A 15777-nucleotide genomic window follows, 5' to 3' on the forward strand; every position below is an offset into this window, starting at 1 on the left:
TAAATATTCAGAGCACTGAGATAGGCCTTTCTGTTCTCATCGGTGTGTCAATTGTGTTTTCATGCATTCTCTCTCGTAGATAAGAATTTGTTCTTAACTGACTTGCCTACTTAAATGAAGGTTAAATTCAAAAAAGTGTAAAATGTTGACCTCCCTACTCCAGTCCACATTTCTGCTGTTGCACGGGAGAAAGAAGCCTTTGACATTACAAAAGGAAATGTCATGTCAGTCATCAGTGAAATGGATACAACAACCACCAGACATAGAGAGCCTTCCGGTGTGAGAGCACGGGAGATAAGCAGGCGGTGTAGTGTCGAGCTACTGAATCCCTGAACCAACACAAAATCCTTGAAGAAAAGTACTGGTGTAGKTAGAATTCAGGATCCGAGGAGAAATACAGGCTAAACAAGAGGTAAAAACAACTAGGCCAAWATCCCAGAGTAGATCTGTGTGTGACATGAGGATCCAGGGTACATCTCTATGGGACTAGAAAGAGATCTTCATCTCACAGTGGAGTGCTCAAATCTATTATTTTCCTCAGGTCCTGGGTAAAATAAACAAATCGTTTTAATTTCAGACTTGCCGAACATCAGGCAGGCGACGTTRGAAACGTCAGCCATGCCGAATCGATGGCAGCCAAATAYCCATTCTGATGACAGCCGCAGACAATATGCAGCCAGCAAAACTGAACAAATGAAAAATTGACATTTACTTGAAGCATTTTAATTAATAATTGCTGTGCTGCTGAAAATGGCAGGCACTTATGCTCCAATGACTACTGCTTGAGCAAGGACAGGACATGGACAGTCAGWAGTTAGAGAGGTTTACTCTCCCCACTACATGGCTATGTTTTCTCTCAAAGACAGTAACCCAGCACTCAGCCSATTGTCCCATTAAGGAAGATGGGAAGGGAGAGATCCAGACTGCCTGGCCAGCTTGAATGAAATGTGGCTCTGTCTTCTGCTGGGAGGAGTTGATCAGACCGTGAAACTACCAATTTAACTTGCCAAATCCCAAATGAGGATTTAGGCATGACATTAAAAGACGCAATGACAGCATTGAGATACAAAACCTTCAAGATATTGTTGGTATTTGTACGATATTGTATGTAGCTTTCAAGGGATGAAAAAACAACTACACAGGCCGGAGAAAAATGCACGAGAGCTGGACTGACACTCTCCATGCAATCAATAATCTCTAAAATAAAATACCATATTGTATCAATGTTTTCCCCATTCAGCTTGTTTGTGTAACTGACATTAAAARGAGTTAGGGACAAACCCAAAAGACTCCATCAAAGTGAGCTTCCGYAGAAGAGCATGAAATTCAGGGCAGGAAAAAAGTGAAATCCCATAAATAAAWCCTCCATAAGCCAATTCCTGTCAATATACACCGTGTTCCTTCAACCCAAAGCACCTTATTCACAAACATGACACAACGGCACCAGAAAATGGAAAGATGCTATTCGGAGGAGAAATAATCTCATAAAACCATTAAGTGAACAACGTAGGTGCATTATGGGGGATTACACCAACTCCTCATACACTGGATTCCATTTCTCTGCCACTTCTGGGGAGCAAATACAGGAGTTTAACTGCTCACTGAAGTCCTGTAACAAGTTTAAGAATCCCATCCTTGCAGTGGAGTATAGCCTACGTACATGTTTAGGCCTATGTGAGCAATGTTATTGTGACCATGTCGGAGAGAGAGAGAGTGTGTGTGTGTGTGTGTGTGTGTGTGTGTGTATTTGCAAACCTATTTGATTCCTGTAGTGGACAAGGCTTCGCTCCAGACATCCCTCAAGCTACTTAATCAGAACAACTATGTGGGTTTGACAAAGATTTGACTTAGAGAGAGCAGTTACATCTTTCCATGTTGAGTGAGTGCATACAGTAGATCTTTCAATAAAAAACGATTTATTCAAACAATTTAGTGTTAAGCTTCAGGCAGATACTGCTGTTTGTTTGGTCTTTATGGATGAACCCTGTTTGGTATTATGCTAATATACCACTATAAGCCTGGAGGGGGAGAGTACTACACATAAGAGGATTGCACTGGAAACAGCAGCACAACCAGAGGCCACAGACATACTGTACACAGTGAGAAATTAGATGCTGTATTTATTCATTCATGTATCTATACAAACTGATGTAAACAAATGTACTGTATGTTCGATACTCGGCCAGCTTTCCGGAAGAGACTAAACAAGAGACTTAAACATTGCACCTCAAAGCCTGGTCCCTCACTAGCACGCTGTGCTCGTTTTAATTCTGTAATTATTCAAATGAGTACCGAACACTGGGAAGCAAGTCTAGAATTCATGACAGAATGTACTGTTCCATGTTAAGGTCGGTACAATACCTTTATGAGACATAGGCTAATTTTATCCTTTCATGATTGCAATATCTGTATAAAATCTGTGTGGCTGTTATATCATGTTAATTTACAGCATATGTTATGAATGTTTCATGCAGGCCTACAGTAGATCTTTAAAAACAGGTAGGCCAATGCCAAACACATGGTAGCCTAATCAATATTACAGAAACCAGAAATGATTCTGTCTGATAAAAAAGAAACGCAATGCTTCTAACGTGCAAAATGTGACACAGTGACTCAAAACAGGCCAAACTACTAAATATGCCTTTTAAAATTGTCCAGTTCTGCAATGAGTGAATCCCTTTATAAAGTCCCAATCCAGTAACGTTGATATGAGGCAAATCTGTTTCCCTTACATTACACCAACAATCAACTTCTCTCTAACAGAAAAAACAATTCCTAATTGGATGCTGCGGGGAGCGTTGCAAAGCCACGTTGCCTAGCGACAAGCCATATGATAGTATCGGTTCGGTGTCTTTGAGCATAATGCCATTTATAATTATTTGGCAATTACCACCTTTTTCTAATGAGTTCTCACATTCCGATTCCCCGGCATAACAAAACCATTATAGAGATATAAAACTGTGATACCAACCCCAGGGAACCTCAACTTTCTAGTAAAATATAACCAAGCAAAATAAAATGAAATGTAAAAATCCCTCAAGGTTGTTATATGATGCTATAGGAGTATTGGAGCTCGTTGGCACGTTACGCATCTATTCCTCGTCTTATTGTGTCAGTACTGACTTGGTGATCTTGGTAGCAGTAGAACCACTCAAGTGTGCCGGAATTAGCCAATTAGGAGCCTTTTTACAGGGATACTTAACCATCTGTAGTTGTCACAACCTGCTCATCTTAATAAACTACCAGAACATACAGTTGAAGTCGGAAGTTTACATACACCTTAGCCAAATACATTTAACCTCAGTTTTTCACAATTCCTGACATTTAATCCGAGTAAAAAATGTTTTAGGTCAGTTAGGATCACCACTTTATTTTAAGAATGTGAAATGTCAGAATAATAGTAGAGAATATTTTTTTTCTGATTTTCTTTCATCACATTCCCAGTGGGTCAGAAGTTTACATATACTCAATTAGTATTTGGTAGCATTGCCTTTAAATTATTTAACTTGGGTCAAACGTGTCGGGTAGCCTTCCACAAGCTTCCCACAATAAGTTGGGTGAATTTTGGCCCATTCCTGCTGACAGAGCTGGTGTAACTGAGTCAGGTTTGTAGGCCTCCTTGCTCGTACACGCTTTTTCAGTTCTGCCCACAAATTGTCTATGGGATTGAGGTCAGGGCTTTGTGATGGCCACTCCAATACCTTGATTTGGTTGTCCTTAAGCCATTTTGCCACAACTTTGGAAGTATGCTTGGGGTCATTGTCCATTTGCAAGACCCATTTGCGACCAGGCTTTCACTTCCTGACTGATGTCTTCAGATGTTGCTTCAATATATCCATGTCATTTTCCTCCCTCATGATGCCATCAATTTTGTGAAGTGCACCAGTCCCTCCTTCAGCAAAGCACCCCCACAACATGATGCTGCCACCCCCGTGCTTCAAGATTGGGACGGTGTTCTTCGGCTTGCAAGCCTCCCCCTTTTTCCTCCAAACATAACAATGATCATCACGGCCAAACAGTTCTATTTTTGTTTCATCAGACCAGAGGACATTTCTCCAAAAAGTAAGATCTTTGTCCCCATGTGCAGTTGCAAACTGTAGTCTGGCTTTTTTAATGGGGGGGTTTTGGAGCAGTGGCTTCTTCCTTGCTGAGTGGCCTTTCAGGTAATGTCGATATAGGACTCGTTTTACTGTGGATATAGATACTTTGTGCCTGTTTCCTCCAGCATCTACACAAGGTCCTTTGCTGTTGTTCTGGGATTGATTTGCACTTTTCGCACAAAAGTATGTTCATCTCTAGGAGACAGAACGCGTCTCCTTCCTGAGCGGTATGACGGCTGCGTGGTCCCATGGTGTTTATACTTACTTACTATTGTTTGTACAGATGAACGTGGTGCCTTCAGACGTTTGGAAATTGCTCCCAAGGATGAACCAGACTTGTGGAGGTCTACAATTGTTTTCTGAGGTCTTGGCTGATTTATTTTGATTTTCCCACGATGTCAGGCAAAGAGGCACTGAGTTTGAAGGTAGTCCTTGAAATACATCCACAGGTACACCTACAATTGACTCAAATGATGTCAATTGGCTTTAGAAGCTTCTGATAGGCTATGACATAATTCTCTGGAATTTTCCAAGCTGTTTAAAGGCACAGTCAACTTAGTGTATGTAAACTTCTGACCCACTGGAATTGTGTAATTATAAGTGAAATAACCTGTCAAAACAATTGTTAGAAAAATGACTTGTGTCATGCACAAAGTAGATGTCCTAACCAACTTTCCACAACTATAGTTTGTTAACAAGAAATTTGTGGAGTGATTGAAAAACGAGTTTTAATGACTCCAACCTAAGTGTATGTAAACTTCCCGACTTCAACTGTAGATGAGGAGGATTGAACAGAAAACACCAGAAGTGGAAGAGAGAGATGAGACATGATACAGACTGGCCATGTGATACTGTAGAGGGGGACAGCGGCTGCTCGACAGTCCAATTTACAGCTTAAATTAGGCCTCAACGTTGAACAGGAAGCAATTTCACATCTCTTGAAAGGAGTCGTGGGTAGAGGGTCACTGGATGCAGCTCGGCTGTGTATGTTTACAGCTATAAACACCACTAAAATTGGAGCCGCGACACGGGATGACCCTCCTCTGATCATCCCTGGATAGGACGCATGATAATAAAATACCTCTCCGTGACGCTGCTGACCAGGCCACAAAGAAAGCAAGTGTTGGTCCAAATCCCTTTTGTGCATCCTATGGGGTATTGGAAAACATAGGAACAACTTTGCACACTCTTGATTTCTAGTACAGGCTATACCGTCATGTCCCAGTCTCTCTTTCCCCATGCTTAGAGAGGCTGGCAGGTGCAGTGGAAAGACAGAGCTCTAATTCACCTAATTCTCTAATTKATTTCCTCCTGAAAAGCAGCATCCTCACTCCCACACTAAGCTCTTCACAGCTAAACGTGGCTGCACCAGACACTCATTGCAGAGGACAATATAATTGTACATTTCAGTGCTATTTCTAATCGGCAGCAATTTTCTCTACAGGTGTATAGTCTGAATGTTTTTATATATATTTTCTTTTTACATTTGCAGACTGACAATCAGTGAAACAACAAAGCGTTTCCATGGCGACAGGGCAGTCTCCTGGTTTGGGTGCCTGCACTCGTGCCAGGCTCCTGCCAGTGTGACGTGTGCCCCGGGGTTCAGGGCTCTGCTTCTCTGTAGACCTAGGCAAAAATCCCCCTAGGACAGATGCTCTAGTCTACAGCCTCTTACACAAGATGAATATGAGAAGCAGGCAACGAGCAGCCATTCAAACTGACTGACTAGTTGAATCTGTGAGTTGTAACATTCCTGCTTGCATTTTACAAAAGTGGTCAACACCCACAGTTCCAATCCTCACCCCAGCACAGAAAAAATACAAATAAATAAATCATAAACCAAACTGTAACATAGACTTCCTTGCTAAATTACAGACAGGCTAACCTTTAAGATGCTCTCTCCAGCTGGGCTGGCATGTCCAAAAGAGTATGCTTTCTAATCCCTTAGCAGCTTAAATATGAATGATTATGCTCTGGTTAAATTGTCACAGCTCAGTAAGCAAATACCCCAAAAAGACCTACCGTAGGTCAGACACGACAACATTCTCTGCGATTGTCTTAATATGAGATTTAACTTCCTGGGAGAAAAAAAATCTAAAACGTCAGGACCATAAGTCTAAGTGACAGGTTTGTCGGGTGGCATTTTGTGGAAAAAGAGAAAGCCAGTTAAACAAGAAGAAGCCGATTTATTTATTCAGTGGTGAGGAAAATGGGAATTCCTCTCTCTCTTAGTCAACTTGAACATTGTTTAACTATAATATATTTAAATCCAATTGTTTGGAGCTTAAGGAACTCAGGAGAAAGTTTGTGTTCCACACAATAGAAAAAAAATAGTGATAATTGCCTTGACAGATCATCTACCCAGCTGTCTCATGAATCTTGTGGAGTAGGCCTTAGGGCCGGGACGATACCAGTACTGCGATACTCATTAGTCCCACGGCAAGGAAGCAAAACACAAAGCGGATTTAACTTCTTTAGGAAGTCATATTTATTTKTTTTCCAAGCTATAGCACACAATGTTTGGAGTGCTTCAAATTTGGTCTGCTACGTGTTTTCATTTTTGCCATGGAAAAAATATTGCGATACCGGCCCTAGTAGGCCTACATTCTCTCCAAGGGTTGAATAGCACAAGGTAACCCACAAACTGATCCCAATACAGACGGGAAATCTTTAGCAYGTTACTACGTCATATCAATTCAAAAAGATATGAAGAGAAGAAGATGGGCTGCCAAGAACAGACTCAACTTCCTTGCTTTTGTATACAGTATGTGAAACACAGATTTTTACCATTTATACAAGCATCTACTTACCAAGCTCCAGAAGAGTGCCCAATTCCCCAGAATGAATTCACTACTCTTGACTCTAATGCTAAAGAGACTGATCACACAGCCATTAGACTGCCATGCCACATTGTCCATATGTTTCATTGTAGAAAGTGAGTCTACAGACTCCAATCTTGCTGAAGAAATGSAAAAGATATTGCACACCAAAACTACACACACCATGTCCAACATTAGACTAATCTGGTATGGTTCCCAATTAGATTCCATCCAGCCTTACTGTAATGCCAGATTACTAAGTCTGGCAATGCAAGGTTCCAATAGGAATCCATTCCATTTAGGACATTTGCCTACTTACCGGCGGTGAAATCCTTGTTTAGGTCGATGAAAGCATTGGAATGAGGAACACGCATCTTGACACGTGAACTAAGAGCTGCCTGCCACACTGCTTTCCTGTGAGGAAAGAAAACAACAACATGATTCATGTGCTCAGCAGACATTCTGAAAAAACACAGAACCAACTAACAAAGGTGCTGTTTTTAACACTGCATACATCTACAATATTTCAATGTATTGAGTTTTGTCAAGACACGGATAATAATGTAAAAAAAKWWTTTTTTTTATGGGGACTGCAAAGCATTGGTTCACTTTTCTKATCTCCACCTTACCTTCCAGTAAGATAGCAGACTTCAGTGGAGAAATCAGCAGAAACYCCAAAGATGTCTGGAATCATGTCCCCATTYAAGCTGCGTAAGAGAATTTCATTTATAAAACCGTCAAAACGCCCAACTCATGAGCAAGATCATAGGACAAAGTTTAGGTAAACAATATTGCTTGCATGGAAACTCATCATAGAAAACAACTGCTACAGGTGATTTGTAAAATATATATTTTTACATGCTTAACCTACTCCATTATCAGAGGTTGGTCCACAAATGTCTTATTAAGGTCAACTTGRCCATCTGCAAAACCAGATAAGAGATGTTAATCGGTTAGCTATTTAATAACAGAAGTTAACTTTCTGTATTAGAGTACATTATTTTTGTTCTACAAGCCTCAAACGTTGTATTCCATAAGCCTGAATCTAGGACTAATAGAGKAACAATTTACCCAGGGTTTGGTTGTTTCCCCAGAATACAAAAACCATTGTGTCTGAGGTGGCCTTGGTCTTGAGCTGAGCTGTAAGAAGCACATCCATCTGAGAATCTCCATCGTAGTCTCCAGGAACAACACCAGTTATGATACAATTGCTGAAAGAGGAAAGACATTCACTGAGTGCCTGCTGTTGACATAAGCCAGTAAAGAATAGCATAGGGKTTTTCTCAGTGACAGCTAAAATCATCTTGTGTCAATCTACCCTAACCCCCAGGGTTTGCCTGGACATTGTGGAATTATTGATGCTTCAAGATGAGAAGTGGTGTGTGCACTAATACAATTGAGAGAATAAGATCAGAAACTTACGCGGGCAAAGCCTTTTTAGGGATATGGACTTTTGGCTTGAAGTATGGGGCTTTCAGATCAGCCAAGAATATCACCAACTCAGATTCTAAAAGTTCAATCAAATATGCAATAAAAACAAATTCACAAAATGCTCACTTTCATACTCAGCACAGCACAGTCACATAACCATATCAGCAATGCAGTGACAAATTCACTGAAAGACATTCATTGGTGAGAGAGCTATACCCATGTTATGTTTTTGTTTCATTCTAGTTACTAGGCTACTGTGTCTTGTAATGTAGGTAATGCCAGAGGTGTAAAAAGTACTCAATTGTCATACTTGAGTAAAAGTAAAGATACCTTAATAGAAAATTACTCAAGTAAAAGTCACCCAGTAAAATACTACTTGAGTAAAAGTCTAAAACGTATCTGGTTTTAAATGTACTTAAGTACAGTGGTGGGAAAAGTAGTCAATTGTCTTACTTAAGTAAAAGTAAACGCTATACCTCAAATTCCTTATATTAAGCAAACCAGAAGACACAATTTCCTTATTATTATTATTATTTTTTGACAGCCAGGGTCACACTCCAACACTCAGACATCATTTACAAACTAAGCATTTGTGTTTAGTGAGTCTGCCAGATCAGAGGCAGTAGGGATGACTATGGACGTTCTCTAAGTCCCTGAATTGGACCATTTTCCTGTACTGCTAAGCATTCAAATTGTAAGGAGTACTTTTGGGTGTCAAGGAAAATGTATGGAGTAAAAAGTACATTATTTTATGACGAATTTAGTGAAGTAAAAGTTGTAAAAAATATAAATAGTCAAGTACAGATACCCCAAAAAACAACTTAGGTAGTACTTTAAATTATTTTTACTTAAGTACTTTACACCACTGTGTAATGCATTGAACACCCAACAGCTTTTCAAAGGAGAGAAAATAGATTGCTACGTCATCACTGTTTTTATTGCTTTGCATTTCCTGTCTCTGTTTCGAAGACAGGCACCCGATATGTACTATCCCTATTAGTCAATGTAGGCTAGAGCAAATTGTATCCAGTGGTAAATAATTGTGTTAGCCACATGACTAACTAACTGCTTATCAGACAATATGACAGCACTRAACAGCTTGGTTTAGCTAGCTAGATTAGCTAGTATCCTATGAGTTTTTGGAACACATGCACAGCAAATGTCATTAATTCAWGTAGCCTCATCTAGTATCTAGCTAAAGTTTCTATATTATTCACTAACGAAATGAATCCTATTGAAAAGGCAATACAAAACACTGAACAGTATTCTAGCCAGCTAGCTAACGTTAGCTACTCACGTTCTCTGATGATGAAAATATCTGTCTGTTTATCCGAGTTGAAATCACCAAACGCAGCCACAGTACCATGATTTTCAGACCCGAACAAGTCAGTTGTTACATCTTGAAGAGCAGATGCTGAATACTGCCCTGCAAAATACACAGTAAATGTAAAAATCTTGATAAACAATATCCTCATAGTTGTTCAATTCAAACAKCACAAACTGGAATACTGCAGTGCGCGTTTGGTTTACGGCAGAAATGACAGCAAGAAATGCATTAAGCATAAACTCGTGGGGTTTGACACTTGTCAAAAATAACACAATCGACAGCCTTATTTAGTCGTAAATATAAAGGTAAAGAACATCAATGGCACAAGAGGGAGATAGACTATTGACATGTTAATAAAAGGGTGGTGTGACGTCACACCATCAGCGCTTCCTAGTTTACAGCAGTGTCACAACGTGCTGTTACTTGGTAAACACAGAGAACCAACCAACATGTCAAGCTTGGCAGATGTCGGCAGGAAACTCCTGGAAATCAAAGCCAGACAAAAACGTTCAGGTTTGACATATTCACTTGATTGACACTGTGCATTATCTGCAAGCCTCTTGAGTGAAAAATCAACGAAACAGATTATATCATATCCTTGCCTGCTATAGCCACTATAGCCCACCGCAGTGGGCATGCATGAGCATGAAAGGTCAAGTTTGCAGCTACTGAAGCTATTTTAAGATTTTCACATCAGGTGTTGCCTCTCTACCCTTGTCGTTTGTGTTAGGCTACATAAAACAACAATGTTATCATACTGAAAGAGAATAAATGTACATGCTGGCCAGAGTAGGCTGGTGGGAGGACCAATAGGAGGATGGGCTCATTGTAATGGCTGGAATGGAATACATGTAACAGAGTCATACATGTGGCTTTCAAATGTTTGTGTTTGACTCCATTCTATTTAATACCATTACAATGAGCCTGTACTCATATACATGTAGTTCCTCCCACCAGCCTCCTCTGATGTAGGCTATGTTCCTCGTTTATCAGGCTAGATGCCATTACATTGGCCAACATGGCAACCTGCTCACATAGACAGTGCAGGGGTAGGCAATGAGATTCAGCCATTTTTGTTGGGGTGCCGAAAGAGATTGTATCGGAAAATAACAATCATTTCATACCTTGATTATATTGAGACACGATCAAATATGGCAGGTAGCCTAGCAGTTAAGAATGTTGGGCCAGTAACTGAAAGGCTGCTGGTTTGAATCCCRGAGCCGACTAGGTGAAAAATCTGTTAATGTGCCCTTGAGCGAGGGGGGTGGAATCACTCGCGGGCTTTMCCTATGTCCATGTTTTCAATCTGAAGTCTTATAACTCATATACTGATTTTGATTATGATCAGTGGTTAATCAAGCTTGCTGTCAATTAAAGGCCTCATGCAATTTTTCATAKATTTTTTTCATTTAACAATAAAGGCAATAGTAGGGTATTTAAGAAATACTTTATCATAGTTTGAATTTGTTGAGTATCACTCATACAAACATTATAGTTTGACGAATGATTYCCTTAAAATATGTATAGACATTTATGAACTTCTATTTGAAAAAAGACACATTCAGACATTAGGCTAATTCAAACCATCATTACTAGTTCACTCATCTTAACCATCCTATGCCAACATACAAATAATTTCCAAGTAGGCTAATCTTTTAATGACCATTGTAGGCTACATAGCGTATTCATGTTTTGTCATTTGTTGTCTGTTTTGTTGCCACCTAATATTAACTTGCTATGTGATTCATTATTGATTTTTTTTCTTAAGCCGCTCTACTAACCCTCCTGTGAATTGCTGTAYATTTGTAATTTAGCTGAGAGACGATTGCCCTTTACCTCACCTTTTGAAAATGGCCAGCTCGGAATGTGAGATTTCCAAAGCTCCTCGGAAACTAAAAAGATATGGTAAGTAGTGAATTGAGCATATGTAACTATCCTCCAYGTTGTTGCTGTAAATGAGAATGTGTTCTCAGTCAACTTACATGGTAAAATAAGTTTCAAAAAGAGGTAGCAAGCACTCCAAACCCAAAGCCTTTCAAACTGGGTTGAACTAAATCTAGATTTAATCGAGTGTAATGCCTGTATATCGTTCTATGAGACAATTAGCAGGATGACATCACTCCAAATTATACATTTCAATTATTAATCTTGCCAGACAGAGTTTTGTATTACTATACCACCCTAGTATCATATGTCAGTTTCAGTGGAGGGTGCTGAGGGGAGGATGGCTCATAATAATGGCTAAAACGGAGCAAACGGAATGGCATCAAACGCATTGAAACCATTCCGCTTCAGGATTTACCACAAGCKTGTCCTCCCAAATTAAGCTGCTACCATCCTGCTGTGTTCAGTTTTCTTSAGGTGAATGGTATGCTATGCTGAAAATGCTGTGATACACTATTATTACTGCGGTCTACGTGGCTTGGTCAGGATGCTATACCAATATACCAGTCTTGGAAATAGGCTACGTTCAATACATGGGGTAGATTTTGTGAGATAAAATTGGGTATACACTACTGTATCTAAAAATGATCCAGGTAATCAAGTTGTCGTCATAATTCACTTTTTTTGCTGCACCTATGATTGACACTCTCTCCCTAGGGTTCCCACCAAATGTAGTACAACCAATATACTGTTGAATGAAAATAGAAAATTATACTAACCAGTATTCAATTCATAAGCCTAGTATTAACAAATATTGAACTCTCTCAGTGAAGTTAATCACACAATATTTTCCATCAACCACAGACTTCGATCCATGTTTCTATTCAGTAGAAATGAAATAAAACCTTTAATTTGCATATTAGCCTCACACTGCCTCTGCAGAGTTATCTTGAAAAGTGATGGCTTTGTCCCTACTACTTAAAAGCTGATGGAAATTATGGTAATTTGACTGGAAATGTGGCTTTTTCAGTACCTGAGGTATTGACCCAAGGTCGATCCCATTAAAATGTAAATCACTCCAAAATAAAATTTGTCTGAAATAGTGGTCCAACAGATGGGGCTCCCCTGAAATTCACTTGGCTCRGAAYAAAGCTTGAAATGGTGGCAAGTTCCATTATATTTTAAATTTGTGCTCAGTGTATGAAATCACACTTCTTMCTGGAGGTTTGTTTTGATATTTACAGTGACTAAATGTGAGTTGGAAATGGGGCCATGTCATGATTGCATGCATCAATGCATTGTGGTTTTTGTGTGACCTGGACTGTTCATTGTATTCTGACGGAAATCACAAAAAATGACTGATACTGATTTATTTTGACAATGTGTTTATGATGTTGCTCTTCAATCCCATGTGTAGTTAAATTCTTCATTATCTAAAACCATTCTGTAAAATATGTTTAACACTTAGGTCTACATACATTTGTTTCTGAAGATGTGTGATAGAAGTGCTGATAACTAGGAACCTTTGTGGCATCAGTCTTACAGCCTAATACTCCCCAAGTGTTCATGGGAGTCTTTCTTTGACACATGGTTACTGTAGTGTGTGTCTCCAGAGTGTGTGGGAAAGTACCATAGAGTCACCTGATACATGAACAAATTACCTCCAATTGAGCTCTAGCTCAACAATGAATGTTCTGTCAAGAATTGTGTTTTGTATCTCTCCTCAGGCTCCATCTATGAACCTCTCAAGCTCTCCATTCTCCACCGGGAGGATGAGCCACTATGGGAYAAACTTGACCGCTACTARAATGCAGGTAAGCACTGTGATTACAATTAAAGTACTTACTATTTAAAATCCTTGTTTTGAAGACATCCTCAAAGGTGAGGTCCTTTCGAGCTTATTCGTCTGCTTCTAGGGGGTGTAGCTTTACAGTATTTAGGTTTGAGATATGGTTTTCATTTTGTATGTTACTCTTAGGGCTCTATTTTAACAAAGCTGGCGCAATGGTAAATCTAAGTGCAGGCGGTAGCGCTATTGTTTCAGGGATGTGTTTGAGCTATTTTCACTATCACAATTARTGGCGCACTTGGTGGTGTTGCCACGGAAAGGTCTGGGTTTTGATAAATAAACAAGTTGTGGGTGTGTTGAGGCTTGGCCCCTCACTGGCCCAATCAGAACGTGCTCCATGGCAAAATATGTGGTTGCTTCAGGTTGTGTATTTACAGACTTTTATGTATTGCKTTGGAAACAACTCCAATATCAATGTTAGTCCGTTATAGTTTGTTAAATGGCTTACAGAAACAAAATAACAAAATGTAAACCTATCCCATCTTTCCTCAATAGGTTAACTTGAACCCATTTGCAGTCCACATTGTTCTAAGTAATTGCATGGCTTCAATAGCATTCCCACTGATATAGAGGCGAGGCCTACTGTCATTAAGCAAGATTAAATTCATTATTGATAAGGCCTAAAAAGAGAACTAATGATTCTAATCAAATTCTAAACTAAACAAAGAKACAACTTGTTTTAAAATGTCACACTTACAGGCACCATCATTTCTCGCCATGGGCATATAATATTAAAACAACACAGAATATGGAGGGTTTTACGCACATCCAAAAATCAAAAACGGGACCTGCATGGCTAAKATAATGTGGTCCTGCCTACAATGCATAGATACAAGTGAATGTCAGCTCACTGTTTTACTCCTCTCAAACTTGTTATATGATTACTGCCCTGTAGCACTCACGTCGGTAGCCATGAAGTGCTTTGAAAGGCTGGTCATGGCTCACATCAACAGCATCCTCCCGGATACCCGAGACCCACTCCAATTCGCATACCGCCCCAACAGATCCGCAGATGACCCAATCTCAATCGCACTCCACAATGCCCTTTCCCACCTGGACAAAAGGAACACCTATGTGAGAATGCTGTTCATTGACTACAGCTCAGCGTTCCAACAACCATTAGTGCCCACGAAGCTCATCACTAAGCTAAGGACCCTGGGACTAAACACCTCCTCTGCATCTGGATCCTGGACTTCCTGACGGCTGCCCCCAGGTGGTAAGGGTAGTCAACACACATGTCTGCTACTCTCACACTGGGGGCCTCAGGGGTGTGTGCTTAGTCCCCTCCTGTACTCCCTGTTCACGACTGCGTGGCCAAACACGACTCCAAATCATCATTATTTGCTGATGACACACAGGTGGTTGGCCTGATCACGACAACGATGAGACAGCCTATAGGGAGGGGGTCAGAGACCTGGCAGTGTGGTGCCAGGACAACAACCCTCCCTCAATGTGAGCAAGACAAAGGAGCTGATCGTGGACTACAGAAAAAGGCGGGCCGAACAGGCCCCCATTAACATCGACGGGGCTGAAGTGAAGCGGGTCGAGAGTTTCAGTTACTTTGGTTCCACATCACCAACAAACATGGTCAAACACACCAAGACAGCCGTGAAGAGGGCACGACAACACCTTTTCCCCCTCAGGAGACTGAAAGATTTGGCATGGGTCCCCAGATCCTCAAAAAGTTCTACAGCTGCACCATGAGAGCATTCTGACTGGTTGCATCACCGCTGGCATGGTAACTGCTCGGCATCTGACCGTAAGGCGCTACAGAGGGTAAGTCACGCATACACACTGGGGCCAAGCTTCCTGCCATCCAGGACCTATATACTAGGCGGTGTCAGAGGAAAGCCCATAAAATTGTCAAAGACTCCAGTCACCCAAGTCATAGACTGTTTTCTCTGCTACCGCACAGCAACCGGTACCGGTACGCCAAGTCTTGACCAAAAGGCTCCTTAATGGTAATCAAATGGCCACCGGATTTTTTACATTGACAACCCCCCTCCATTTAAAAAAATATATATTTTCACAAATTACCTCCACTAACCGTTTCCCCGCACATTGACTCGGTACCGGTATCCCCTGTATATAGCCGTTATTGTTATTTTATTGTGCTAGTTTTTATATTTTTTTACTTTTAGTTTATTTGGTAAATATTTTCTTAACTCTTTCTTGAACTGCACTGTTGGTTAAGGGCTTGTAAGTAAGCATTTCACAGTAAGGTCTACACATGTTTTATCGGCGGAGGTGACAAAAAAGTTTGATTGATTTTTTTTATATAATAAAGCTTTGGTGATTAGATTTAATTCCAAGCGGTCTCAGGAGCCAAATCCTTTATCGCCAGTCTGGACTACTTGCGATTGCATT

At 40.4% G+C, this 15777-nt stretch overlaps 2 protein-coding genes across 5 annotated transcripts in view; one reads left to right on the plus strand and one right to left on the minus strand.

Annotated features, from left to right (window-relative positions):
- The window catches only part of LOC111974179 (T-cell immunomodulatory protein-like), a 126410-nt gene extending 116377 nt beyond the window's left edge, over window positions 1-10033 (minus strand). The window contains exons 1-6 of the mRNA XM_024001815.2: window positions 9648-10033; window positions 8342-8426; window positions 7991-8130; window positions 7791-7842; window positions 7549-7626; window positions 7239-7333 (exon numbers count right to left, since the gene is read on the minus strand). Coding sequence (XP_023857583.2) covers window positions 7239-7333; window positions 7549-7626; window positions 7791-7842; window positions 7991-8130; window positions 8342-8426; window positions 9648-9825 — 628 coding nt within the window. The 5' untranslated portion in view covers window positions 9826-10033. The remainder of the gene's footprint in view (window positions 1-7238; window positions 7334-7548; window positions 7627-7790; window positions 7843-7990; window positions 8131-8341; window positions 8427-9647) is intronic.
- Window positions 10034-10082: 49 nt separating this feature from the next.
- The window catches only part of LOC111974181 (phosphorylase b kinase regulatory subunit beta-like), a 75684-nt gene continuing 69989 nt past the window's right edge, over window positions 10083-15777 (plus strand). For 2 of the 4 annotated variants that reach the window (XM_070447279.1, XM_024001817.2), the window contains 2 exon segments: window positions 10083-10190; window positions 13289-13375. In XM_070447279.1, coding sequence (XP_070303380.1) covers window positions 10127-10190; window positions 13289-13375 — 151 coding nt within the window. In that variant the 5' untranslated portion in view covers window positions 10083-10126. 4 annotated transcript variants of the gene reach the window in all.

The sequence above is a fragment of the Salvelinus sp. IW2-2015 genome, linkage group LG15 (assembly GCF_002910315.2).
Source record: "Salvelinus sp. IW2-2015 linkage group LG15, ASM291031v2, whole genome shotgun sequence".
NCBI lineage: Eukaryota > Metazoa > Chordata > Actinopteri > Salmoniformes > Salmonidae > Salvelinus > Salvelinus sp. IW2-2015.